We start from the raw sequence: 27,414 nt of genomic DNA, 5'->3' as shown, positions 1-27,414 counted from the left end.
ATTCACACTGCAAGTCAAGGGAGAAAGGTTTGGCCCCTGGGTAGCTTGCTGGGATCAGGGACTCCTTAGGTGGAGGGCAAGGGGCCCTATGAGGCCCAAACTGCAAGTTCAGGGAGAGAGCTTGGGCCCAGGGTAGCTTGCTGGGGTCAGGGACCCCTTCGGTGGAGAGCAAGGGGCCCACTGGGGCCCAGACTTCAAGACCAGGGGGTCCCCTTAAGTAGAGGGCAAGGGGAGCGAGAGAGGTTGGCCCCTAGGTAGCTTGCTAGGGTCAGGGACCCCTTAGATGGAGGGCAAAGGGGCCCTCTGGGTCCCAGACTGCAAGTCCAGGGAGAGAGGTTGGCCCCTGGGTAGCCTGCTGGGGTCAGGGACACCTTAGGTGTAGGGCAAGGGGGCACTCTGCCGGCCCAGACTGCAAGACAAGGGAGAGAGGTTGGCCCCTGGGTTGCTTGCTGGGGTGAGGGACCTCTTAGGTGGAGGGCAAGGGGGAACTCTGGGGCCAATACTGCAAGTCCAGGTGAGAGAGGTTTTCCCCTGGGAAGCTTGCTGGGATCAGGATCCCCTTAGCGAGATGGAAAATGACCTATCTAGGGCCTAGATTGCAAATCTAGGGAGAGAGGTTGGCCCCTGGGTAGCTTGCTGGGGTCAGGAACCCCTTAGCGAGAGGGCAAGGGGGCTCTCTAGGGCCCAGACTGCTTGTCTTGAGAGAGAGGTTGGCCCTGGCAGCTTGCTGGGATCAGGGGGCCCCTTAGTTGGAGGGCAAGGGGCCCTTAGGGGCCCTGACTTCAAGTGCAGGGAGAGAGGTTGGCCCCTGGGTAGCTTGCCGGGGTCAGGGACACCTTATTTGGAGGGTAAGTGGGCAACCTGGGTAGCTTTTAGGGGTCAGGGTCAGGTTAGGTAGAAGGCAAGGGGGCCCTCTGGGGCCCAGACTGCAAGTCCAGGGAGAGAGGTTGCCCCTGGTTTGCTTGCTGGGGTCAGGGACCCCTTAGGTGGAAGGCAAGGGGGTCCTATGAGGCCCAGACTGCAAGTCCAGGGAGAGAGTTTGGGCCCAGTGTAGCTTGCTAAGGTCAGGGACCCCTTCGGTGGAGGGCAAGGGGCCCTTAGGGGCCCAGACTGCAAGACCAGGGAGAGAGGTTGGCCGCTGGGCAGCTTGCTGGGGTCAGGGACACCTTAGGTGTAGGGCAAAGGGGCACTCTGGGATTCACACTGCAAGTCAAGGGAGAAAGGTTGGCCCCTGGGTAGCTTTCTGGGGTCAGGGACTACTTAGGTGGAGGGCAAGGGGCCCTCTGGGGCCCAAATTGCAAGTCCAGGGAGAGAGCTTGGGCCCAGGGTAGCTTGCTAGGGTCAGGGACCCCTTCGGTGGAGAGCAAGGGGCCCACTGGGGCCCAGACTTCTAGTCCAGGGGGTCCCCTTAAGTAGAGGGCAAGGGGAGCGAGAGAGGTTGGCCCCTAGGTAGCTTGCTAGGGTCAGGGACCCCTTAGATGGAGGGCAAAGGGGCCCTCTGGGTCCCAGACTGCAAGTCCAGGGAGAGAGGTTGGCCCCTGGGTAGCCTGCTGGGGTGAGGGACACCTTAGGTGTAGGGCAAGGGGGCACTCTGCGGCCCAGACTGCAAGACAAGGGAGAGAGGTTGGCCCCTGGGTTGCTTGCTGGGGTGAGGGACCTCTTAGGTGGAGGGCAAGGGGGAACTCTGGGGCCAATACTGCAAGTCCAGGTGAGAGAGGTTTTCCCCTGGGAAGCTTGCTGGGATCAGGATCCCCTTAGCGAGATGGAAAATGACCTATCTAGGGCCTAGATTGCAAATCTAGGGAGAGAGGTTGGCCCCTGGGTAGCTTGCTGGGGTCAGGAACCCCTTAGCGAGAGGGCAAAGGGGCTCTCTAGGGCCCAGACTGCTTGTCTTGAGAGAGAGGTTGGCCCCTGTGCAGCTTGCTGGGATCAGGGGCCCCTTAGTTGGAGAGCAAGGGGCCCTTAGGGGCCCTGACGTCAAGTGCAGGGAGAGAGGTTGGCCCCTGGGTAGCTTGCCGGGGTCAGGGACACCTTATTTGGAGGGTAAGTGGGCAACCTGGGTAGCTTTCAGGGGTCAGGGTCACGTTAGGTAGAAGGCAAGGGGGCCCTCTGGGGCCCAGACTGCAAGTCCAGGGAGAGAGGTTGCCCCTGGTTTGCTTGCTGGGGTCAGGGACCCCTTAGGTGGAAGGCAAGGGGGTCCTATGAGGCCCAGACTGCAAGTCCAGGGAGAGAGTTTGGGCCCAGTGTAGCTTGCTAAGGTCAGGGACCCCTTCGGTGGAGAGTAAGGGGTCCACTGGGGCCCAGACTGCAAGACCAGGGAGAGAGGTTGGCCACTGGGCAGCTTGCTGGGGTCAGGGACACCTTAGGTGTAGGGCAAAGGGGCACTCTGGGATTCACACTGCAAGTCAAGGGAGAGAGGTTGGCCCCTGGGTAGCTTTCTGGGGTCAGGGACTACTTAGGTGGAGGGCAAGGGGCCCTCTGGGCCCAAATTGCAAGTCCAGGGAGAGAGGTTGGCCCATGGGTAGCTTGCTGGGGTCAGGGTCCCCTTAGAGGGAGGGCAAGGGTTCCCTCTGGGGCCCAGACTGCTAGTCCAGGGAGAGAGCTTGGGCCCAGGGTAGCTTGCTAGGGTCAGGGACCCCTTCGGTGGAGAGCAAGGGGCCCACTGGGGCCCAGACTTCTAGTCCAGGGGGTCCCCTTAAGTGGAGGACAAGGGGAGCGAGAGAGGTTGGTCCCTAGGTAACTTGCTAGGGTCAGGGACCCCTTAGATGGAGGGCAAAGGGGCCCTCTGGGTCCCAGACTGCAAGTCCAGGGAGAGAGGTTGGCCCCTGGGTAGCCTGCTGGGTGAGTGACACCTTAGGTGTAGGGCAAGGGGGCACTCTGCGGCCCAGACTGCAAGACAAGGGAGAGAGGTTGGCCCCTGGGTTGCTTGCTGGGGTGAGGGACCTCTTAGGTGGAGGGCAAGGGGGAACTCTGGGGCCAATACTGCAAGTCCAGGTGAGAGAGGTTTTCCCCTGGGAAGCTTGCTGGGGTCAGGGACCCCTTTGGGTGAGGCGAAGTGGCTCTCTGGGGCCCAGACTGCAAGTCCAGGGAAAGAGGTTGGCCCCTGTCTAGCTTGATGGGGTCAGGGACCCATTAGGTGGAAGGCAAGGGGGCTCTTTTGGGCCCAGACTGCAAGTCCATTGAGTGAGGATGGCCCCTGGGTAGTTTGCTGAGGTTCGAGATCCCTTAGTTGGAAGGCAAGGGGGCCGTCTGGGGCCCAGACTGCAAGTCCAGGGAGAGAGGTAGGCCCCTGAGTAGCTTGCAGGGGTCATAGACCCATTAGGTGAAGACCAAGGGACCATAAGGAGCCCAGACTGCAGGTCCAGGTTGAGAGGTTGGCCCTTGGGTAGCTTGCTGGGGTTATGGACACCTTAGGTGGAGGGCAAGGGGGCTCTGTGTTACCAAGACTGCAAGTCAAGGGAGAGAGGTTGGCCCTTTGGTAACTTTCTGGGGTCAGGGACTCCTTCGGTGGAAGGCAAGGGCATCCTCTTGGGCCCAGACTGCAAGTCCAGGGAGAGAGGTTGGCCCCTGAGTAGCTTGCAGGGGTCATAGACCCATTAGGTAAAGACCAAGGGGCCATAAGGAGCCCAGACTGCAGGTCCAGGTTGAGAGGTTGGCCCTTGGGTAGCTTGCTGGGGTCATGGACACCTTAGGTGGAGGGCAAGGGGGCTCTGTGTAACCAAGACTGCAAGTCAAGGGAGAGAGGTTGGCCCCTGGGTAACTTTCTGGGGTCAGGGACTCCTTTGGTGGAAGGCAAGGGCGCCCTCTTGGGCCCAGACTGCAAGTCCAGGGAGAGAGGTTGGGCCCTGGGTAGCTTGCTGGGGTCAGGGACCCCTTAGGTGTAGGGCAAGGGAGCACTCTGGGGCCCAGACTGCTAGTCAATGGAGAGAGGTTGGCCTCTGGGAAGCTTGCTTGGGTCAGGGACCCCTTAAATGGAGGGCAAGGTGAAGAGTGCTACCCACTGTGCCACCACATCACCTTCTCGTTGCAATACTTTTTGCATAATTCAATTTCTGTTTTAAAATTAAGCAATTAAGTTATAAAGCTATTGTGTGGAAATAGGAGAAAAATGTTTTATATTGTAGATAGGAGAATGTATTTCTGTAACATTTTTGTGAAAAGTGTTGTGAAATGATTAGCAAAAATAGATCTTTTGATTGATGTTAAAGTATTTTTTATTCTTTATTTTAAATGGAAAAGGTGCATTTACACAAAAAGAAACCTTTTTAAAAAAAACATTTTAAAAATTTATTTGATGTTTGATATTTACTGAAAATAAGTTGACCCATGATTTTGGATATTGCAAAATGCCTTTAAATAGTTTTTAAAGGAACAGATTTGACACTGTTAAAGTACAAAGTGTCTTGTCACTGTAGTGGTACCTTCATGGATCAGATTTGTACGTTTGATCAAGGTACAATATTGTATCTGCAGGTTATAAAAACCAAGGTACTTTTTTTGTCAATTTTGATGACACGATAAGGTACATTGCCCAAAGAGAAGATTTGTCAAATTTTCAGACAAAATTAGTTCTGTAGTCCTACACCCTATTTAAACGAAGGACACCATTTTATCTTTTGAGTTATGATATTCTCTGTCTATTCCAATCTGATATATTGTTTTGTCAAAATAACATCATGATGTAGGCAGGTCACAAAAAAGCAATTACTTATTTTATTTTTTAAAAACTTATTTTATAATTTAATAATTGTTGGTCTTAAGGTTAAACACATTTATTGTTATTATTATAGATAAAAAAAAGTAAATTAAAAACTGATCTTTGACTGCACAAGAGTTGTTTTTCTGCATCTGCTTCTACTGTCTTTGCTCTTGATCTGACCCAAAGTGAATTGTGGGAAAACCAAATCACGTTAATATTAATGAGCTCATTACCATAGGTATTTCTACATGTAAAAATTATATTTCTAGATATCTGCAAGAATATTTTTACTAGTTAAAATATAATTGAAGATATACGTAATTATATTTTCGCTAGTTGTAAAGCTAAATTCAGATATCACCTGCCTTCGTTGATATCAATAATGAATTTGTTACTAGTAAAAATGTCAATTCCTGATATCAAAAAATTTATTTGATACTAGTTAAAATGTTAAATCTTGATATTAGTTAGATGTATTTTAACATGTTAGTTTGTTATTTCTGATATCTGAAAATGGATTTCTGGTATGAATATAAATTATGATATCTAAAATGTCTTTCTTACTAGTAACAATCGCATTTATGATATCTGAAATTAACATTTTCAGTAGATCAAATATTACAATTTTTACTAGTAACAATTCAATTGTTGATATCAAGAATAGACATTTGCACTAGTATCCATATGACAACTGATATCAAAAATAAATGCTTTTATAAGTAGGAATTGTATTTCTGATATGTAAAATAAAATTTTTAACTAGTAACAAATCAATTCTTGATATTAACAATTAAATATGAATGGCAGTGTATGATGACATTTAACTAATGAAAATACAATTACAGATATCAAGAACTATAATTCTTACTAGCTGAAATTCAGATATCAAGGATTAACATTGTTACTAGTGGAAATGTGATTCCTGATATCAACAATTCGCATTCTGGATATTAACAATTAAGTTGTTGATATCAAGACTTCGGATATTTTGATATCAACAATTTAATTCTTGACATGAACAATGCATATCCGGTTAAGCAATGAAAGTAAAAATGGCTTGCCAGAATAGCCGTTTTGTCTTTTATTGATAACAGGATATAAATTCTTGATATCAAGAAATAAATTGTTGATATCAAAAATCCGAATTCTTGATTTCAAAAATTGTATTTTTGCGAATGGTGAAATCATTGCTGATATCAAGAATTAACGTTGTTACTAGCTGAAATGTAATATTGATATGAACAATTACCTTATTTGATATCAAGAACTGAATTGTTGATATCAAGAATGTTGATTGTTGATATCAAGAATTAAATTGTTGATATCAACATATCCTGAGAATGAATAAAAGTCAAAACGGCTTGCCATAGATCATAAGAATAAATATAAGTCAAAACGGCTGAACATTATTTTTTGATATCAATAATTACATTTGTGATATCAAAAATGTTGATTGTTGATATCAGGAATTGCATTTCCACTAGTACCAGCCCGAATTCTTGATATCAAAAATGATGTCATTACTCAAAGGAAAACAAAATCCCTATATTATAGCTAAGAGCACCAAAATGTGCCATAGTAGGAAACATTTTTTTACCAATTTTGGAGCATTTATAATGAAAGTAATAATAAATAAAAGTAATAGAGCACTATAGGCAAAGAACCCAGATTATATCATTTAAAACAGTAGCAGCATCCATGGTCCAAAGTAAATGCATATTTCACACCGAGGCATCATATACATTATATTAAGGCATACATGCCTTGATACCCACGGTTCATTTTAATGTCTAAAGGAAAAGTCTAAAAGATGTCATTTGGACAATTGTGCTTAGTCAGAATGTGAACGATGTGAACTGCGAACGCTGTTCTACTTTTCTAAATTTAGATTTCTACTTTTTAAACATTTTTAAAATAACAGTTTTAAACTAATTTTAAATGTTATACTGTTTCAGTATTTATTGTACCCCTTTCTATATCTGAGCATATGAAATTAATTTGAAATGACAAGGGTAATTTGTTATTGTTCACAAGGTTTTGTTTTTCATGAGTACACTTTGATTCACTGTTGTAACAGGGTTTTTACTCGTTCTTCAAATGTATGATGTACTTGATGTACTTCAGTTTTAACATTTATAACCTTTGCATACTGTTTTTAGTATTCAGTAAGTTTTGTGGCAGCTTGTTTTTATTATTACTTATTATTTTTATAATGTTATTATTACTGCAATTAATTCTTTACTCAGATTACTATGAATTAGCACATTGTGTGTACATGTAAACACCAAGTATGTGTGTCACAGATTTTTATCAACGATGTTTAAGAAACAATTAAAAAAACTTCTTATTCATTCATAATTTTCCTGAAGTATGCATCTAACCCCAGTCAGTGTTTTTGTTGTTACCGGTCCTGGTAAACCATGTTTGACCCTTTAAACCACTTTGGTTGTTGTGTATAAATGATTTACACAAGCAGACCCTTTAAACCTGTGTGTCCCAACAAACCATGATACAGATGACCCTATAAGCCTGTGAAAAAACAGATGTAATTTTTCCACAACTCCATGGTCACATGTGATTTTTTAAGTGAGATATATCTTAATGAGGATTTGTTTGATATATAAATTTCATTTGTAGGTTGTAAGGAAAGGTGTGTCCCCCTAAACCACAGTGGTTACATGCTGTCCCTGTAAACACTATATACCTGTATGTGTGTGTGTGTGTGCGTGCGTGCGTGCGTGTGTGCGTGTGTGTGTGTGTGTGTGTGTGTGTGCGTCTTCTCTCCGTTGAACAGAAATTGGGAAAAAAAGATAAACAGGTGTGCTAATAATTCAGGGGGGCTAATAATTCTGACTTCAACTGTATATATATTATAAATAAATATTCACAGCACACATACAAACTTATGAACATACAAACAGCACAAACGTTTATTTTGCTGAATAATCATGATTAATCTTTGCCCAGCAAATATATATATATTTTTTTTATTTTTTATTTTATTTTATTATTATTTTTTTTTAAATGTTGAAAAAAAAATGTTGAGGAAAAAAACGCCAATGTTTTAACTTCGAAAGAGTTAAGAAAGCATTATTTGGTGAAATAACCTTAATTTTCAAATATTTTTATTTGAAATTTGGAACAAAATATTATCAGACCTTTATAGAATAAAGCAAATATTAACATTTTACTCAAAAACCTACCTAGTAAATAGACAAAAATATTTCAAGTGGTTTATTATTATAATTTTTTTTAGTTTTTGCATAGCTGAATTTTCAGTAGCAATTACTGCAGTCTTCAGTTTCACATAGTCCTACAGATATCATTTGCTGTATAATGTTATATTATTTATCATTTAAAAAGTTACTGGCCTCAAACTTCCAAATGGCAGTGTTTACCAGGTCAAAAGGGGCAGAATAGAGACACAGAAAGCAGAATATATTTTATAATAGTAATTTTAAAAATTCTGTAATAATAATAAGTAATCATGTAATAATAATTTAAAAACATGCATGTAACATGTAATATTGATATTATTGATTAACTGAAAAGAGGCTAAATTATTTTAGTGTTATTCTCTATATACTGAACGCACTCATGCCAGGTTTTACCTTAATAGCAGTAATCATTGCTGTCCTCTTTCTGCTGCGTTGCAGCATGTCATTTGCTCTGTTTTGTACTCGTTTACATAGCAGTACTTAGCGAATAGAAATGCCCCATCAGCCTGATTCAAATGGTGCCATTCTACTGTGAGCATCAGGAAGGAGAGTTTGCTAAGTGCAGATGAATGATAGCAGCTCATCAATCTCTGCCTTCAGGCTTCATAGTTCTGTCATTTCTGGCCTCATCAAATCTTCAGAGTCTTCCCCCTATTTTATTATGCCTGTACAATGTGCCAGGATGGCTCAGAAGATACATCCGAAGCAGGGTATATAATTTTTACAATAATGTTCATTTCAATAGTTTAGACTTATTAATGTCATCATAAATGCAATTACATGTTATGATGTTGTTCTAATTGCATTTTCTTTGATGTGTAATAATATGCATTATAATAAGAAATGAACTGAATTAAGAGTAAAGAAACATATATAAAATAATAATATTATTAACAATAGGCAAGTTAACAGATCAAATGTTCATTTGATAATTAATTTAGATTCCATATACAGAACATACAGTTGCATTTACTTTTTTATACAATGAAATTCATTATGTAATAACAGAACTATGATGTTAATATTTTTAATAAAACATCTATTGTTTATTAATATATTAATTCATTAGTTTTTTATTATATTGTAAGGAAAACACTGAAACCAATTGCATTTTCTTTATTACATAATAAATAGTATTTTTACAATTGAGCATTATTGAACCATATAATTACTATTATTAGTAGTTCAATATTTTGTGTATTATATGAATATAATGTTAATTATTAATTCATTTATTGCTATTCATATATTGCACAATATAACATTAATTGAGATGTACCTTAATATAATTTATATATTAGTTATAGATTAATTGGTGTATACACCATTTATGATAAATTGTTAGATTCAGCTGAAGAGTTTGTTTGCAAAAATAAAACAAAAAAACAACGGGACGGTGTGTTTTTTATTCATTTCCATAAATTATGTTTTTTTAGGCAAGTTTATTTATATTGCACATTTGGTTATTCAAAGTGCATTAAATAAACAAAACGTGAAACATTACATAAAAGAAGCATGAAATACAAGTATAAGAAATAAAAATAACAAAAATTAAACTCATTAAAAACATTAAAATGTGTTAAAACTGGTTTTAAAGGAATGGAAAAAAGAAAATGTTATAATGCATCTTATTTATATATAGCATCTATACAGGCCCGTAGCCAGCCTTTTGAAAGGGGTGGTTCTTTATTCTGAAAAAGTGGACCTTTTTGCAGTAATTTGCCTCATTTTCCATTTAATTTCGCTTTTTAGTGAAATCTTTGCTGGATCAGCTTGTCGAACTACACTTTTTTGATGCACCAAAAATATTTCCTACAATTTTGTCAAAGTGCTTACCATACTATTTTACTACAAAGTATTCATATACAAATTTGGATTTAAACTGTTAGTTAATGCAGTTTTATAAATATTGTTATGATATTAGCATAAAAAAATATATAAAAATACTTATTTTTAAATACAAATTTATTATCATTAATCTTTTTTTAAGGGAATCTGGTAAAACTATAGCATATAGACAAATGACAAACTGGCCAGCTCATTTAACTTTCCTCTGTCTGAATTTGGCCACTTAAATAATTAAAAATTAAATTTGTAATAAAGCCTGTTTCTATTGATAATTTTCACAATGTATGATGGCATAGCAGTCCAAATGGGAAAAATGGGCTCATAAAGGGGTCATTTTTTTGGACTTTGTCAGTGGGGGGTGGTTTCCCGAATACCCCCCCTCCCCCCCTCCCCCCCCCCCCCCCTCCGGCTGCGGGCCTGATATACAGTATATATCTGTTTTTACAAATGACCTCTTGATATATTGATAATATAGTTAATTATATAATACATAAAGTTTATAATAAATATAAACATATTATCATTATATTATACAGTATGTGTTACATGATATATAATAACATTTATTTATTATAAATAAATGCATTTTTAGCATATTATATGAATAGATATGAGTGACCTTAAAGTTGTTTTCAGCATCATTTCTTATCTCTTACTTTTTATGCAAAGGAAATGAACGACACGAGTATTTCATTACGATTACTTTGAATTACATCTTTTGAGAATCTTTTTTTTTTTTTTTTTTTTTTTTTGAGAAGCTGACCGTAAAACAGATCGATGTTCTCACCGTCGTTCAGCTGAACTCAGTTCAGACACAGTTTAGAACAGGGAACAGAGTCTCAGTTGAACCCCCGGCCAAACTGAAGCAGGGGCACAAGTGAGCACTGGTGGGCGGAGCCTCATTCTCCGCGTTGGCCAATCAGAGCGCTCCCTTTCGCGAAGCAAAGAAAACCCCGACTACTTCAATGTGAGTAGAAGAAAAAAACTGACCAGTCCTAAAGAATGAGCTCCGCCGCGATGGACGTAGCATCGTTAACCAGCCGCTCGTTACTGCTGGCTTTACTAGTCCTCTCGGTGACCCATAAGGCGCAAGGTACGCAACACTTTATAGTTTCCTCTCGCAGGCATTTCTCAAGTTTATTCGCGCGTTTTATTTTTCCCACAGAACACTACCTAGGGTGTCCAAATATGGCGCAGGTCATACGAAGCTCGCGCTGGTTTGAGTGTTTGGTCGTTTTCGTGACACGTCCCCAACAGTTTGAGGGAGTGTATGTGAGTGTGTTTGTGTGTTTTCGGACAGAAAGAGAGATTGAGTGGCGCGCGAGGTTTGGATATCGCGACGCTTTGTTTCTTTACCATACTTCAAAGCTCCTGTTCATTTATAACAACCTCTAGATCAAATGTTCAGTCATTTGAAACTGTTGACGAGATTTGCTTTCATAAGCGAGCTTGAGTAGCTTATTCTTCTTCTGCCAGTTCCTGTTTTACGTCTGTTCTGCACGTGTATGCGGTGTTGGGCGTTTTTGTTTGTTTTATGACATTTAAAAAACTCAGTCGTGAAATGTCATTCTTCTTTATTGTTTTAGGACATAACTCAGACAGATCATGCCAATACCTGATCCGCACGAATTGACATCAAAGCTTTCATATCGATGCATCTGTTATCAAGTTATGTGGAACCCGTTTTACATGTTTACTTGAGTTGTAATAACAGATCGTGACTTACTATTTTTGTGCGTTACGAATATCGCAGGCTATTCTTAACAGACTGCAGCTCTGGGATAGCTGATATCACCCACCCATCGTTTTTAGTGAAGTCAATTTAAGGGAATTGAACGTCAGCGGGTGCAACAGTTTGTTTGACCAGAGTGTTTTTCACAACGCACGCGCACAGCTTTTTATAGTTGATATGCAACGAAGATACAAATGTCATTTAGAGCATTGCTTTTTAAACCTCAACCTTGCGTATAACAACATCAGTTTAAATGCCTGTGTGATTTGTGGGGAGATAACAGGACGAGGCTTGTTGTTTGTATTTGGATTCTTCGCTCCAGTGCATTGGCATTCCTTTACACCAACAAAAGGCTTTCACCTCACGCTGTTCTGTTTTCACTCATTCTGAGCATTCCAATTAATCAAAAATCCAACACACAAGGACAAATAATAATATTCAATTATTCCTGCATTCAACTGTCAAGCTATACAAAACAATTAGAGTAGAAAATAAGAAATACAAGGTTAGACTAAAGTTAAGATTAAGGTAGTAGAAGGAAGTAGAAAGAAAAACATAAATACAGTCAATAAAAAGTCTTTCATCCCAAAAATTTCTAAAATGGACTGATGGTTGATTTCTCTGAGTTTTTCATGTCATTGATTTGGTTCTCAGATTTTTGTTCTAAATTAACTTTTTACACTGTACAAACTGTCATTGTCCTTGTTCTCAGCCCAATTGAACCTACAACTTTAATAGTTTTGTTATGCTAAAAACAGTAATTTAGGGGAAAAAACTTTCGAATTAGCAAGTTTAAGTTGTTATCATTCACATAAATTGATTAAACGCATGAAATTATAAATAAATTTGTACAAATAAATACTATTTTACAATAAGTTTCTGTCAGTCCTGTCACATTTGCATTAAATTTAACAGAAAATGCGTGCAATACACCTTTAGAACTACAACTCGGACGTGACATCATTTGATGGAGGAGAAGCTGATGGTGATCAAGGATGCGTTCTATCATTGAATTGTATAATTTTATGCTTGTTTTTGTATGATTTTTTGAGGAGGACAAACTAACAATCAGGCCCTGTCACATTGTTTATAAATAAAAATGTACGTTTCTGGTAGAATGTCGCAGAAGCTGAAGATGGGGAAAGGGAGTACACAAACATTTATGTTAACATTTTAGGAAAGAATGGCAAAAAGAAAGAATACACAAACATTTTACTAAAGAAGTTCAGACACACATACGCTAATGGCAATGTTATTACATATAGATGTTCAACTTCTTGTTAAACAATTATCTAATTAGCAAATCACATGGCAAACATTTGTGATAAAAAATTAGACGTGGTCAAGAAAATCTTGTGAAGATTAAACCAAGCATCAGAATGGAGAAGAAAGGTGACTAAAGTGACTATGAACGTTCACTTATCGGCCACTTTATTAGGTACATCTTACTATTACCGGGTTGAAGCCCCTTCAGAAGAACTGCCTTAATCCTTTGCGGCATAGATTCAACAAGGTACTGGAAATATTCCTCAAAGATTTGGTTCCATATTGACATGAAAGCATCACGCATGTTGCTGCAGAATTGTCAGCTGCACATCCATAATGCGAATCTCCCGTTCCACCACATCCTAAAGGTGCTCTATTGGATTGAAATCTGGTGAGTGTGGAGGCCATGAGTACAGTGAACTCATTGTCATGTTCAAGAAACCAGTCTGAGATGATTCGTGCTTTATGACATTGGGGCTGGGCGAGATGGGCAAAAAATCATATCTTAGTATTTTTAGGAGTAACTGTATGCAGTTAGTGCGGTTTATTTATAAACAAATTTCGAGAGGATCACATGTTTTTGATCAACACGGCTGGCACCTCATTAGCTCCTTAATCTGCCCTGTTAGATGATTATGGAGGCATTATAAATAACCAGAGTTTTTTTTCACTCCAGTTATCTTCATCTTGAAGGTTCCCCCCCTTCCACCACTACTTCCCACACTTTTTCCGATAGGGCAACATGGCGGCCCAGTGGCTTGCACTGTTGCTTCACAGCAAGAACACTGCTGGTCCAACCTCCTTTCTTAGTGAAGCTTGCATGTTCTCCCCGTGTTTGTGTGGGTTTCCCCCGAGATCCCAGGTATTTTCCCACGGTCCAAAAACATACACCATAGCCAATCGACTAAACTAAATTATCGCCTAAGACAACCTTAGTTTACACTTTTCACACGGCGAAAAGCAGGGGAGTTCTCGAGACCTCCTGAGCTCAAACTCCTTCTAACGGGAGGGAGCCCAACTAGAGGATATTACGAGCTCAGGACTCTCTCCCGGGACAGCATGCCAATTACGCTTTATTGATTATCAGCAGTGTGAACACTTGAAATATCTGGTATTTTCCCATAAATGGTTACTTGAGAGTTAAAGCCTTTATTAAAACTTTATTAAACAATTTTTGAGCAAAATATTGGATATTTTCTTCTCCATTCTGATGTTCGGTTTGAACTGCAGCAGATCATCTTGACCATGTGTGTGTGTGTAATAAGAAGTATAGCTGCAACCTATAAGAAATAAGAAGCAGGCTGCATCCAGCCCATATTTGTTTCTGTAAGCTTTCCATTTAATAAAAGAGCTAGTAAAGTATTACAGCTCAGATCAGAGGTAAATTTATATAAAGCTAATAAGCCTGTCTGGCTTTTTGTGCGAGAGTACCTGTGTGGATGTAAATAAACCTTTGAAAACACCTCTCCTTTGAGTAAATAACTGGCAAATATTTAGGTAAGATTGTGGTAACTTTAATAAGTGATGGGAAGGGACTTTTTTGAGTTATTAACGCTAAATTCTGCAGGATATATTTAAATGGTATATTTAAAAGTTAAAAGCAGATTCCCAGACATATCTACACAATGAACACGTTTGAATAGGGCAACACTATAGCAGCCTAGTCTCAGTGATTAGAAACTGAAATGATGAATTCATTCCTTAACTGGCCTTTTAAGTTGTCCAGTCCATTAGTTCACCTCCAAAGACTTCAAGTCTGATTCACTAGTTCTTCTGTGACCTGACGTCACATCCATATAAGCTGTTTGCAGTCTATACCAGTCTGGAAGTGGAAATCATAAATTCACCTGCCGAGTCTTCGGGTTTGAGGAGTTTGTATATCACATGACAACACCAGATTGGCTGAAGCTGTGCAGACTGTACCAGAAACAGAAATTAGTAGATCATTTGCTGAGTCTTTTGGTTTAAGTTGTTTATTCTTTTGTTGCGTGACGGCTTCTCGGATCTTTACAGTTGTTAATACTAATGCAATGTTATATGTTGTCCTATAAGTATCCAAAAATTTCAAAGAGAAGTTTAGTAATCATTTTCTGAAAGTTCAGTCCTGTTCTTTTTCCTGGCAGTCTCTTGTTTTATGAGTATCTATGGTGTAATGCTTTGATTTAGTGACAGACCACTGAAACATTAGAGAGAGAGAGGAATTACCACTGTTCCCAATTAGTGATAATAATCAAATTAGTAATTTGGAATTTTCTCATACATTTTGATTTATAGACTATATTTTCTAAACATTGGAATCCACTATAAACAAAGGGTCATTCCCATACGGGGGTCCATTCTTCATACCTTGCTTAAATGATCAAAGATGATTTTGCAGATCCTGGATCTTTCAATCTTGATAACTGATTTCTGGCTAGTTTGGTTTTTCAAACAAGTTTGTGAATCAAATTAGAATGTCTGGATGAACTGATCTGAAATCGCTGCATGTATGTTAAAGGGGAAATGAAGCACTCAGTGAAGTTTACCTTATTTTGTACATTTGATTCCACTTTAATGAAAATATATTAAACAAACTCAATTAATGTAACCATTTAGCAGAAAACGGTGTGTTTTACTATAGATTTTAGACCTAGGGCGCAGACATCTTGGAATGTTGCTGTGTCTGACGTCACGGGGTTGGTTGAGTTTCTTTCGCTGAACAGAAACAATGGAAGTAAAGGAGACTGTAAAGCCTAATTTAACCCAATGCGTAAAGTTGTGGGTGTGGAGCTGCTGCAAATACAAGCATCAGATGTGTCTCTAATATAAAAGTATAGATATTTATTCTATTTTTCTTTTTCCCCCTTTTAATTACAGATCATTTGATGCGCTTTGATTCACTTTCTGTATTACGCTGCCTGACAGCCTGTCTGGGTTTCCACCATGATTGTAACGGACTGAACACAGAGACTGGACAGCCTAATTTAACCCACTGCATGAAGTTGTGGACGAACATCACAGAGCTGCAGCAAATACAACAAATACAAGCATTTAAGTGTCTTCAGTTGTGTATTTTTTTTTTTTTTGTTAATACTGTTCGTTTGATCCGCTGTAGTCCACTCTCTCATGCTGCTCCAGCGCTACATTCAGACTAACGCAACGATTAAAATGATACATGACTTCCCACACTTTACTAAGTAACATCTGTGTAGGTTATGTCAAGGCATATTCCCTTATCAAGTCAACCAACTCGATCTCTCAACATGTATAAAGGATAAAACACTGCCATAAGAAACCCCGTGCCGATCTTTTAGTTTGAACATGAGCAGAGGTGAGGGAGGGTAGCAGTGAAAAGTAAAAGTACCCGCCCCATTACAGTGATTCACTCTGTATTGTGCTGCCTGACTGCCTGTGGTTTCAACTAGGCCCGGTGCTGATGTAATTGGGGCGGGTACTTTCACTTAAACTTTCACCCCTCCCCCACTGAGCTTGATTCTGGCGAAAAATATATACTTTTATATTACACACATCTGATGCTTGTATTTGCAGCAGCTCCACACCCACAACTTTACGCATTGGTTTAAATTAGGCTTTACAGTCTCCTTTACTTCCATTGGTTCTGTTCAGCGAAGGAAATTCAACCAACCCCGTGACGTCAGACACAGCGGCATTCCAAGATGGCTGCTCCCTAGGTCTAAAATCGATAGTAAAACACGCCATTTTCTGCTAAATGGTTACATTAATCGAGTTTGTTTAATATATTTTCATTTAAGTGGAATCCAATGTACAAAATAAGGTAAACTTCACTGAGTGCTTCATTTCCCCTTTAAAGGACAGATCTATCGATCCTCAAAATCATGATCAGCAATGCAACATTGGCTGACTGCACATCAGCGTAATGACATCATCTGATTAATATTCAATTATTTATGTGAGCAAAGTTACATATAATTTATAGTTAACGGTTTGCTAAATATGATATACAATAACTTTCCACCTTTATTGTGGGCTCCATGCTTTATACTTCATTCATCAAATCACTGTCATATTAGCTGTCAAAATATGTGTTTGACTGCATAAATTATTTAATAAAAAAAAAAAAAGTCGAATATTAGGTGTCTATTATTATCATACACAAATTGTACTAAAGCTGGTACCTTAAAATTGTACATGTTTGTATCTAAAAAGTCCATATTAATAAATGTTCTTTTTGAACCACCCTGTGCTGTGACAGTCTTTTTATTTATATATAAGTTTCATATACAAGTTTTATTTATATATATAATTTTTTTACTCATTCATTCATTCATTCATTTTCTTTTCGGCTTAGTCCCTTTATTTATCTGGATGAACCGCCAACTTATCCAGCATATGTTTTAGGCATCAGATGCCCTTCCAGCTGCAACCCATCTCTGGGAAACATCCATACACACTCATTCACACACATACACTATGGACAATTTAGCCAATTTAGACAATTTCTTTGGACTTATGGGGGAAACCGGAGCACCCGGAGGAAACCCAATCAAACATGGGGAAAACATGCAAACTCCACACAGAAACGCCAACTAACCCAGCCGTGACTCAAACCAGCGACCTTGCTGTGAGGTGAACGCCACCTTGCAGCCCTATATATTTTTTAAATATATATATAATTTGTTTAAACTATTTACTAATTTTACAAGTGTACATAACTACTACTGTAAGAAAATATCAGAATTCGGTACATACTTTCACTATTACCTTTGCTTAAAAAAACCCGATCTAATCCTGTTTATATGAAATAGCCTGCTCCCGAGCAGGTTTGAGCTACCAGACCTGTTGCTCTTGGATGAGTTTTAAGGAACAAAATGATGCTAAATCATGTTGAATTGTCAAGTCCAGGTAATTGAGTAACCCACGAACGAAGTACGGACCCCATATATGAGTTTGAGTATAAGTTTGTTACCAAATTAATTCACTGTTGTGAAAAGGAGCATAATGACAGAAATTCATGATATAAATGTTTACACTGTAAAAAGAAATTAGTAATCAGCAATTATTAAGTTATTTAGTTTAGAGTTTATTTAGTTTAGAGTTAATTATTAGTTTATTTAGAGTAAACCTGTTACATTAAAAGTGACAAGTTGACTCAACTTAAATAACTGGGTAAACATGTTGTAATTTGGACTCATTAAGTTGGTATAACTTAATTTTTAAAAATAAGGCACAATAGTTGATTTACATAAAGTAATGCAATGGATTAACTCACTTTTTGAAGTGAAGTCAACTAATCATATTAAAATCAATCGGTACAGTGTACAAATAATAAAAAAAGCTGCAATCTGAGATCAATGACATCCTTTAAGAGGTGGAAAAACACAACTACTGTTTTATTTGGTTCAGAACTGCTAGCTATTTCTTTTTTTTTTAAGAAAAATTCTTCATACTTGGACCCAAAGACTCACAAAGTTTCCCACAGAGAACATAGGATGTTGCACATGTGGAGCCAACTCAACTATAAAGTCATTGAACATTTTGTGTATTATTTACATTTTAAAATAGATAACTTGGCAAAAATCATAAAGATCTGTTCATTCTTGTACTACATGTGTGATGTATGTGTGGGTGGGATGTCCTGGATTTACATACTGTGATAAGGAGAGAAGAGACATCCTTTTTACTCCAGCTCTTTCACTGAGCTTCGTCTGACACAAAGATTTATCATTGATTATACAGTCTGAAAGGACTCAGTTTGTGTTTGCTGAGCTGTGAACTGTGGTCTGAAGTTACAGGTAGTGTTTGTCTTTGTTCTGTCTTGTGCTCCTGTTACTCCCTGTGGCTCCAGAAAATACATTGAAGCATGAGAGTATACTATTTTGTGGCTGAGAGAGCTCAAACACACTGCAAGAAACCACATGTGAATAGAAAAACATTAACAAACTGAGAAAACCTCAAGCAAGTTAATTCTAACAACACATGCAAGTATAGAAATGCTGCAAAAAGTGCAGACCACAACAGAGACGTGTCTTGAAACCTCAAAAACTGACAAACCCAGTCAAACCCTGTTTAGCGTCAGCAGTGTTGTCTGAGATCTGAGATTTTATTTTTATTGTTTGCTTTTAGCCCTAATAATATGTAAAATATTAAATTAAATGTAATTTTAATCCAATGTTAGCAAGAGTTACTCTCAGAACTAATATATACAAACAACAGGAAATCGTACGATAAGGAAAAATAATAATATTTAAAAAAATTCTCTGAAATGAAACATGAAGCAGCCAGGTTTATCATTTTTTTGGGATCGTTGAGAACAGTACATAAGCATCAGATGTAGCCAGACAGCCAATCAGGGCTGGACTGGGGCAAAAAATCGGCCCTGGCATTTTTGGCCAGAGCGGCCCACTAAATTCAATCAAAATGCTATCTATCTATGCACGTACAATGTTTTTATCAACTCATATTTTATAAAACACAAAAGCCATATATATGAAATAAATAAATACAAACTTTAATCTCAATTTAATTTATGTATACTGTCCATAAAGATATTTGTTGAGTTGTAAAAAACACACTATTCATTCATTTATTTTTCTTCGCATAAGTCCCTTATTTATTAGGGGTTGCCACCGTGGAATGAACTTCCAACTATTCCAGCATGTTTTATGCAGCAGATGCCTTTCCAGCCACAACCCAATATTGGAAATCTCCCATACAAACTCATTCACACACACTCATACACTACAGTCAATTTAGCTTATTCAATACACTATTCACTCAGCCTATATTCAATAATAAACATAACAAAAACTGCCTGCTAATGCATGGGTAAATCTTCAAAGGAAACGGTGTACTTTATAACCTCATTCACCTCATCCTGCTTGCTGTTTCACTATCTAAACAATGAAAACATAATATAAGTCAAATTTGTTTCATTTTGATGATATTATGATTAACAGACACCAAGCAGCCTCGTGTAGCTGCATATTTATATGAGCATCATCTCCACTCTGCATATTTATAACAAAACACTTAAATATAACTGCATCCTTTCATTTCCATTGAAAAGAATGAACTTTACCCTGTCTCTTTTGCAGAATATCAGTTTAAATAATCAATAATGGCCATTATAACAGTATAACGTACATTAAATTTAAATCTTATCTTTGCACTCAGCCAAAACAGTTAGCTGAGAACAAGTGATTCAAAAGACATAAGAGTTGTTAGATAGAGACAACAAGATGAATTCAATATCACGTTTAACAACTGTAGTGAAATGAGATCATCCAGCAGATGAACTGTCTGACATGCACTATACTCTCACCTGGGGTTTATGCTTACCCGCTGAACTACTGGAGAGTGTGCATGTGTGTGGTCACGTGATTTGCGCTTTTAGCCGTGTACTAGAATGAACAGAGAACTTTTCAGAACCGCTAAATGAAACCCTGGTGTATTTCCTGCAATTTCTCTGCGCCTCCCTTGCGTTTCTTCTCTCTGACTCTCGACTATTTGGACAAATACACACAGACGACGCACGCTCACACAGAGTCCAAAATAGGAGTTTGTGATTGGGCCAGCCCAATGTCAATACCGAAAAGAGCCAATGGGCTGCAGAGTGTCACATGGGCCGGCCCGGTCTGTCTGTCCAGGAAAAAAAGCATCTACTTTCAGAGAGTCACAGATCACAGCAGCGTCAATTAATAAGGCAGAAAAAAAAACGATAGGCTGCTAAGCCTTTTATGGGCCGATCAAATCATAAGACGATGATCAGCCCGGCCCAAAAAGTACGTCGGCCCACCGGGAAAGTGCCCGGTCTGCTAGATGGTCAGTCCGCCCCTGCAGCCAATCACAGACTAATGGTCAGATTGACTTCTAAAGGTGTCTGGCAGAGATACAGTCTGTTTTGCCAGACCAGCTCTCACAAGTGACGTGCACAGCAGAGACTGGTGTTTATTTGAATGAAAATGATTACTTTTTTAAAACTCTGTTAGTTCGTTAATAAGATTTCTGCAGTTTTAGAACCCACAGGAATTAAAAACAGTCTTATCTGACAAATCAATTAAAAACACATCAATGTTTTAAAATGCTTTGGGAAACTTCTGAAAGCATGAAACTTTAATGCATTTTCTTTTCTTATGAAGTCTTCACTTAAATTGAGTCTGTTTAAATTTCCCCCAAGTCCATCCATTTCTCTGGGTATGTTTTTTTCCTGGCCTTAGGTTAAATTAAATTTGAGTATATCTAACTGATTTCCATTTGTTACATTTATACAGTTTTGAATAAATTGCAATTATACAGTTTGTGTACATTTATATAATTTTACAAATTAGGCTTTACAATTAAATCTTTGAGATTTGAAATACTTTTTCCCTCTCAAATCTCATTAGGTTCCAGTTAAAATGAAAAGGAAACAAAATTGATTTATAATAATTTATGTATTTTTATTATGTACATTTTTCTGTACAATAGTAATACTTCTATTACAATTTATACAATTTAAACAACTTTTTCCTAAAGACACTCCGCTTTTTTGTGTTGGTTTATTCATCCAAAATTTGCCACATTTTTCAAAGGATTTCATACATTTGTTCCCATTTTCTGCTTTGCTTCATTTTGAGGCCCCTCTATTACATACGCAAAATGCATGTAAGGTTATTAAGACTGATTTGTACATATATTTTAGTATAAATGTGCTGTGTTCTCTTCAGTAAGGTAATTATTTGGAGTTATCAATAAACAAATGATCTTGAGTGTGCAGACAGTGCTCATGCTATTATATAATACAAAATCTTTTCTTTATAACTCCTGAGAGTGGGAAGCTGTATGCCATTTTTGGCACTCAGTTTGTGCTTACACATCATTTTGGCATCCCAAGTCCCAGGTGTAAACTGGGCCTGTGAGACAAAAGCGTTCTGTGGCAGAATAATTAGAGTGTAAGTATTCGAACTGATTATAATGTGTACTAAAACTGCATTATTTTGCAGTTTAAAATGTCAATGTGATGTTTTGAATAATGTCAGGCCAACATTGGGATAATGGTATTGAACGCTTTCTATATCAGGCTGTGTTTGCTGTCACAGAATGCCTCACTAAAAATGTGGGTCAGCACATAGCTACTCTTATTTTCCGAGATTCTTTTCTTAGATTGAACATTTCTGAGTCGGTGCAAGGGATTCAAATTATGACCTGCTCACTCAGTAAAGACAGTAATTTTTTATTTTTAATAATTTTCAATATATTAGAAATTCCTGGGTTAAAAACACACCTTTATCATCACAACCAGTCATTAATGAGTAACCTCTATGGGCACTGTCACTGATAAACAGATAGGAACCTTTGCTAAGAGAAATCCATTGAGATATTCGTGCACGCCTGAGCATTTTCTCTCATGTGGAAATAGCAGAGGGTCAACATAAATGTTTACAGAGTGGGTTATTGACTCTCACCATGCTTCAGACAACAGCAAATACACTGAAATTTAATTCTCAGAAAGCATTTCTGTCAACAAATTAACAACCAATGATCGTTCTTCTGTTCAGTCAGCAAATATGCCATGTCAGACTGGGGTTACACTGATTGAAAAGTTGATTAAATGATGTATACAGGATTTTGAATTCATGTTTTTTTCATTTGTCTATTATATAATCTTATTTTCCCATGTCATTGTTTGTTTTGGTCATACAGTTAGGGATCGAGTGTCTGTTTGTTGTGGTAATCTGGATTAAGCTGGTGGCATTTTGTTTTTTGGCCACAGTGTGTTTCTGAGTGTGACTCACAGCAGGCGACTGATTTGGACGCAGAGCTTTGTGTGTAATGTTTTCCAGTCTTGGCAGTTTACGACGTCTGACTCCCGGTCCCTGCCGAATGCACATACGACTAAAGAAAATGTGTTCAGAGGCAGAGGGTGGCTTCCAATACCCTCAGATAATATAAAGCAGAATTTTACCTTTTGCACCCCTCGAAAAAATTTTGTCACCATGTTATAGGAGAGCATATGTGAGAGTGCAGCTTTTGAATAAAATCTATTTATTACTCATGTTGCTAAAAAACACATCAGCCTGACTAGCTGAAAAGTGCCAGAAACCCCTCTTTAAAACCTTTCAGCAGACCAGACTTGGGGATCAAATGAAACCAGCAAGTAGGTCTTGTTAATGCATTTTAATACCTGTAATCCACCTGGTATTAACGTGTTTTCAGAGATCACAAGTGGTCAGATGAGACAGATTACCGCTTCTACCTGGTATTAACATGCGTTAAGATGCTTCTCTTATGACCACTTGGGTTTAGATTTAATTGAGATGCTTCTATCTTATTTCATTAAGCTCTACATAACTTTTGTGGGAGTGTTCAGTGCTGTTTAATGAATGAACCCATGTTACGCATCTTATGAGGGAGCTGGAAAGCAAGGGAATGAACAGGATGTGGATGAAAACTACAATTTTATCACAACACTAGGGAATCTGCAGGGAAAACATTATAAACACCTTATTCAACACATCCCATAGCAATCACATAATGTCCGTATAGAGTAGCTTGTTTTATAAAGGTTTTTTTGAATGCATTCAACCAAATGAGGGTTTAAATTATGAAAGCAATCTGATATGTTGTATTATTGATTGCCTCTGGAAGTGGTTGGAGAATGCGTAAGTTGAAGGTCTTCACACCTGTAGTAATGCAGAGAGAGCTAGTACTCTGAAAAAAGTGTTGCATGCAAAACTGTTGCGAACAATTTATTTGTGTTGAATTTAAACAAACAAATTAAATTTAATAATGTTCAACTTAATTTGTTTGTTTAAATTTAGCCCAAATAAATAGTTTACAACCACATAATTTATATCTATAAAATTTAGTAAATCCAAGGAATCATCTTTGAATAATTTTTTTAGTGTATGAAGTTGTCTCACATTTAAGTTTTTATTGTGTTGTTGCTGTTTTTAGATATTTTTCTATTATATATGGGAGGATTGCTTATTTATATTTCCTGTTTTATTTAATTAGGCTTTGTCATTAAGCGGACACAATCTTGTGGGTACACTCATTTTAGCTAATTTAAAGGAATGTTTGAGCAAACAAATTTTTTGAATATATTATCTGTGCTTTATCTGTCTACTGGGGTGATCTGTGCTCTGTTCTTGGACAACTTATTTTCCTAATGTACATGCATGGTATCACAATCAGTCATTCAAAGACATGTCACACTATCATACCCTTTGAAACCTCTAAAACTAATCCAGAATGTGACATAATGAATATCTAGATATTCAAAAATGAATACAAATATTAACTAGCTGATAACAGAGCATGTTTTGGCTCTATTAATCAGTTTACACGGATGGATTTTTAAATGGGAGGTCCAGAATGTATTTTTAAGGCTTGGTTGTGTTTATAAGATGCAAAGCAATGTGTTCTCATGCTTTATTTGCAGAAAATCACGTTATCATTTCATATATCTTAGTTTGATTATATACAGCTACTCAGCTAACATGAAAACGTCATATGTCATATTTCCTAGTTCTTCTGAAAAGCCCACCCTCAAGAGGCTTGATTGGTCCGCTAACATAATGTGCTGTGATTCGCTGATTGGCTCCACATCACCAGGAAAAGCTTCACGCATCTTCAAGCACACGCTTTTTTGCTGTGTAAACAGTCAGTCAGAGTAGCTGTTAGCCATATCAGTTTGAGCTGAATCAGACGGAAATTGAAGAGCACACAGCTGAACCTTATGCTTGCTCTCTATAAAATAAAAAATCGGACAAAATAAAAAAAATAAATAATAAAATACAAATAAAATCTGACAAGTGTCTTTCACATATATTCGGAATAAGCATATGTAATTAAATGAAACGTTCCCATATCTTTTGCGAGCTTGTTTTTTGAGATGTAGAATACAGGGAACACGGCCGCATGGAGAGGCAATGAAAGCGTCAGTATAGTGAGACACTGCAGCGCTGCTGAAGATGGTCTGTGTTTACAGCGATTTGACTGAATATGAATTTGTAGCTAAATTGTTAACAGTGGCAAACAGCATTTCCCATTGTTTGCATCCTTGCTACAACATACCGTTAACGCTAGACACTGTGCATGTCATAGATCAATTTTAACAAATAAAGATACTTACAGGTTGTTGCTCACAATCCACAGCTTCTGCTTGTTGGAGCTGCTTCTTTGAGGAGTATTTAGCTGAATCATCACTGAACTGGGAACTTATTCTGGAAGTTCTCCTTTGTCAAATGCTCTATTTTTTTTTAAATTCTCTGGAACATGATTAAATTAAATTGTAAGCACTTCTGTCTTTGTGTTGTGTCCTTTGGAAGCCCAAATACAGAAACTGAACAAGCTCTGTGGGAATAGCAGCGTTTGGATGGCATTTTAGCTTTCTCTGCTACATTACAGCATTACAGCGTCTCTGGCCATGCTCCTTTGCTGTGCAGGGTGTATGCTCATGGTGTATGCGCATAACCTGAAGTGCTTGTAATCTCACTAGCCCGGAGATTTTTTTATTGTAGTCCCCAAACTTTGTTCGCTGACTTTGCTAAGCTAACTCTGTAAAAGCCAATGTCACCCTTTGCATTGAACTTTGAGCGTATTACATTCAGAGATGTTGTTCACTTTCACACAGCTACATTACACATCAACTAAAGTTTAAAATATGATATCGTAGTGGACCACCCATTTAAAGGAATACAAATTCCTTTTTCAATGAATGCAAAGTAAAAAAAAAAAAACAGAATTTCTTAGAAATACAAATCATAAACATTATGCTGCATGGTATTGGAAAAATCTAACATTGCGATATATATTGCGAAATGAATACATTTTCACTAGATGAGTTTAATAACTAGTTGGAAATTATTAATAATTTTAGATTGATTGGGATGATTCTGCAGGGGATTGCATAAAATATAATAAACAATTTACAAGCATAGATAAATTCAATAATGAAAAATACACAAATTAAATAAACAGCATTTGATTGTTTTCCCAGGCGTCAAACTGTATTCGTATATGCAGTAATTGATTAATAAAATGTAAAATAATACTGGATAGTCTTTGTTTTAGAAACAATTAAATAAAATTAATCATTATTAATTTGTCAAACTTATAAACCGTACAATTTCTAATGCCTGAATGCTTTTAAAACTCTTACACAGTCACAGCCCTCAAAATACTTGTGAAATTATCAATAATAATCCAAAATCATCACATTGCAATATCAATGCTGAAACAATGTATTGTGCAGCTCTAACAAACATATTGTCACTTTTGACAAATGTGATGTATTTCACACCAAATAAATTGTTCGATTCTTTTAGAAATTTATTCTGAACCCAAACATACATTACTGACATATACCAAAAGTATATGTCAAGCTTTGTAAGTGTTTGTCAGGTGTGATACATGCATCAGGTGATATGAAAACCAGCTGATTCAGCTCTGCTCATCTGTATTTTGTTTTGTCTTCTATTCTCTCCATTTCCAGTGCTATTAAAAGAATGTGATATTTTCTTTCCAGTTGCCTAGGACAGAAACCTGCCTTCATTTAGTGTAGAGAACTGATGGAAATGCCAGAACACTCAGAGATTACTCAATACACTGGCTGTGGTTTAGTCTGTATGCTGTCTGGACACACCCACTTCCTTTTTTCTAGCCTCATATCATTCAGTTTTATGACAGTGAGTAAAAAGACACCCAGTCATAACATGCGCTCATCATATTATCTTGTCTATCAGTTACATTTTGAAAAGCCATCAGAAGTCTTCAAATGTTTAAAAAACACCTTGAGTAAAGACAGAAGTAGTAAATAAATTACATACATGAATTAACTAACATTTCTGTAAAATGTTGATGTGAGGTGAATGATTGTGTTGAGTGTTTAATAAGATTTTTAAAGGTAACTGAAGGCAATGGGTTCAGTTCTGCAACTACAGTTGCTAAGCGACAGAAGTAATTGATGCAGTAATGGCTGCATTGTAAGTTTGGAGATGGACAAAAAACTATTTTTTTTGCCATTGGCTTTTCATCAGCAAAACAGATTAACAAGGTAAACCTAAACCCTCATTTATATTTTGCTTATTCACTGACAAAACATATTCATTTTCCATTTGTTTGTGCTTCAGTTCTTGAATAAATAAAACATAATGGGTTTTTATAAAATGGTTAGTTCCAGGGCTTGGTGCTGATTGGCCTGTTGGAGTGTTTTATTCTCCATTTTTAAAAAAAGCCTATGAATGTCTGACAAAATAAATTAGCATATCACTGCACAACACCCATATGCCCTGTTTACACCTGGTATTAAGAACACTGTTGAGCACGTTCCTTTAAAAGAGTATTTAATTATAGTTAGGGATGTCCAGATCCAATCATATGATCGAAAATCGGGCCGATCACGCAGTTTCAGAATTTAGACTCGATGGGAATTGGAGGTTACCTTCCAATCAGGACTCGAATGTATGTGTATCATCTAAAGTTATGCGGTGGCACAGATAGACCTCTTTCTTGACTTCACACATAGCGACGTGTGTGGCATGATATCACTTTGTTGCAGAGACGCTATTGGTTAAATGCAGACAAAATAGAACACGGAAGCAGCTTGAAGCGGAAAGCGCGAATATGTCTGCGGTCTGGAAGTATTATAAAGTTGATGATGACAACTTTGCCATAGCAAAATGAAGAATTTATATTAGGGCTGGACG

At 38.0% G+C, this 27,414-nt stretch overlaps 1 protein-coding gene across 1 annotated transcript in view; it reads left to right on the top strand.

The window, feature by feature from the left end:
- Window positions 1-10,760: 10,760 nt before the first annotated feature.
- tgfbr1a (transforming growth factor, beta receptor 1 a) overlaps window positions 10,761-27,414 on the top strand; it is a 73,093-nt gene continuing 56,439 nt past the window's right edge. Inside the window, exon 1 of the mRNA XM_056475399.1 lies at window positions 10,761-10,858. Coding sequence (XP_056331374.1) covers window positions 10,768-10,858 — 91 coding nt within the window. The 5' untranslated portion in view covers window positions 10,761-10,767. The remainder of the gene's footprint in view (window positions 10,859-27,414) is intronic.

The sequence above is a fragment of the Danio aesculapii genome, chromosome 2 (assembly GCF_903798145.1).
Source record: "Danio aesculapii chromosome 2, fDanAes4.1, whole genome shotgun sequence".
NCBI lineage: Eukaryota > Metazoa > Chordata > Actinopteri > Cypriniformes > Danionidae > Danio > Danio aesculapii.
This window is presented reverse-complemented; position numbering and strand designations above follow the sequence as displayed.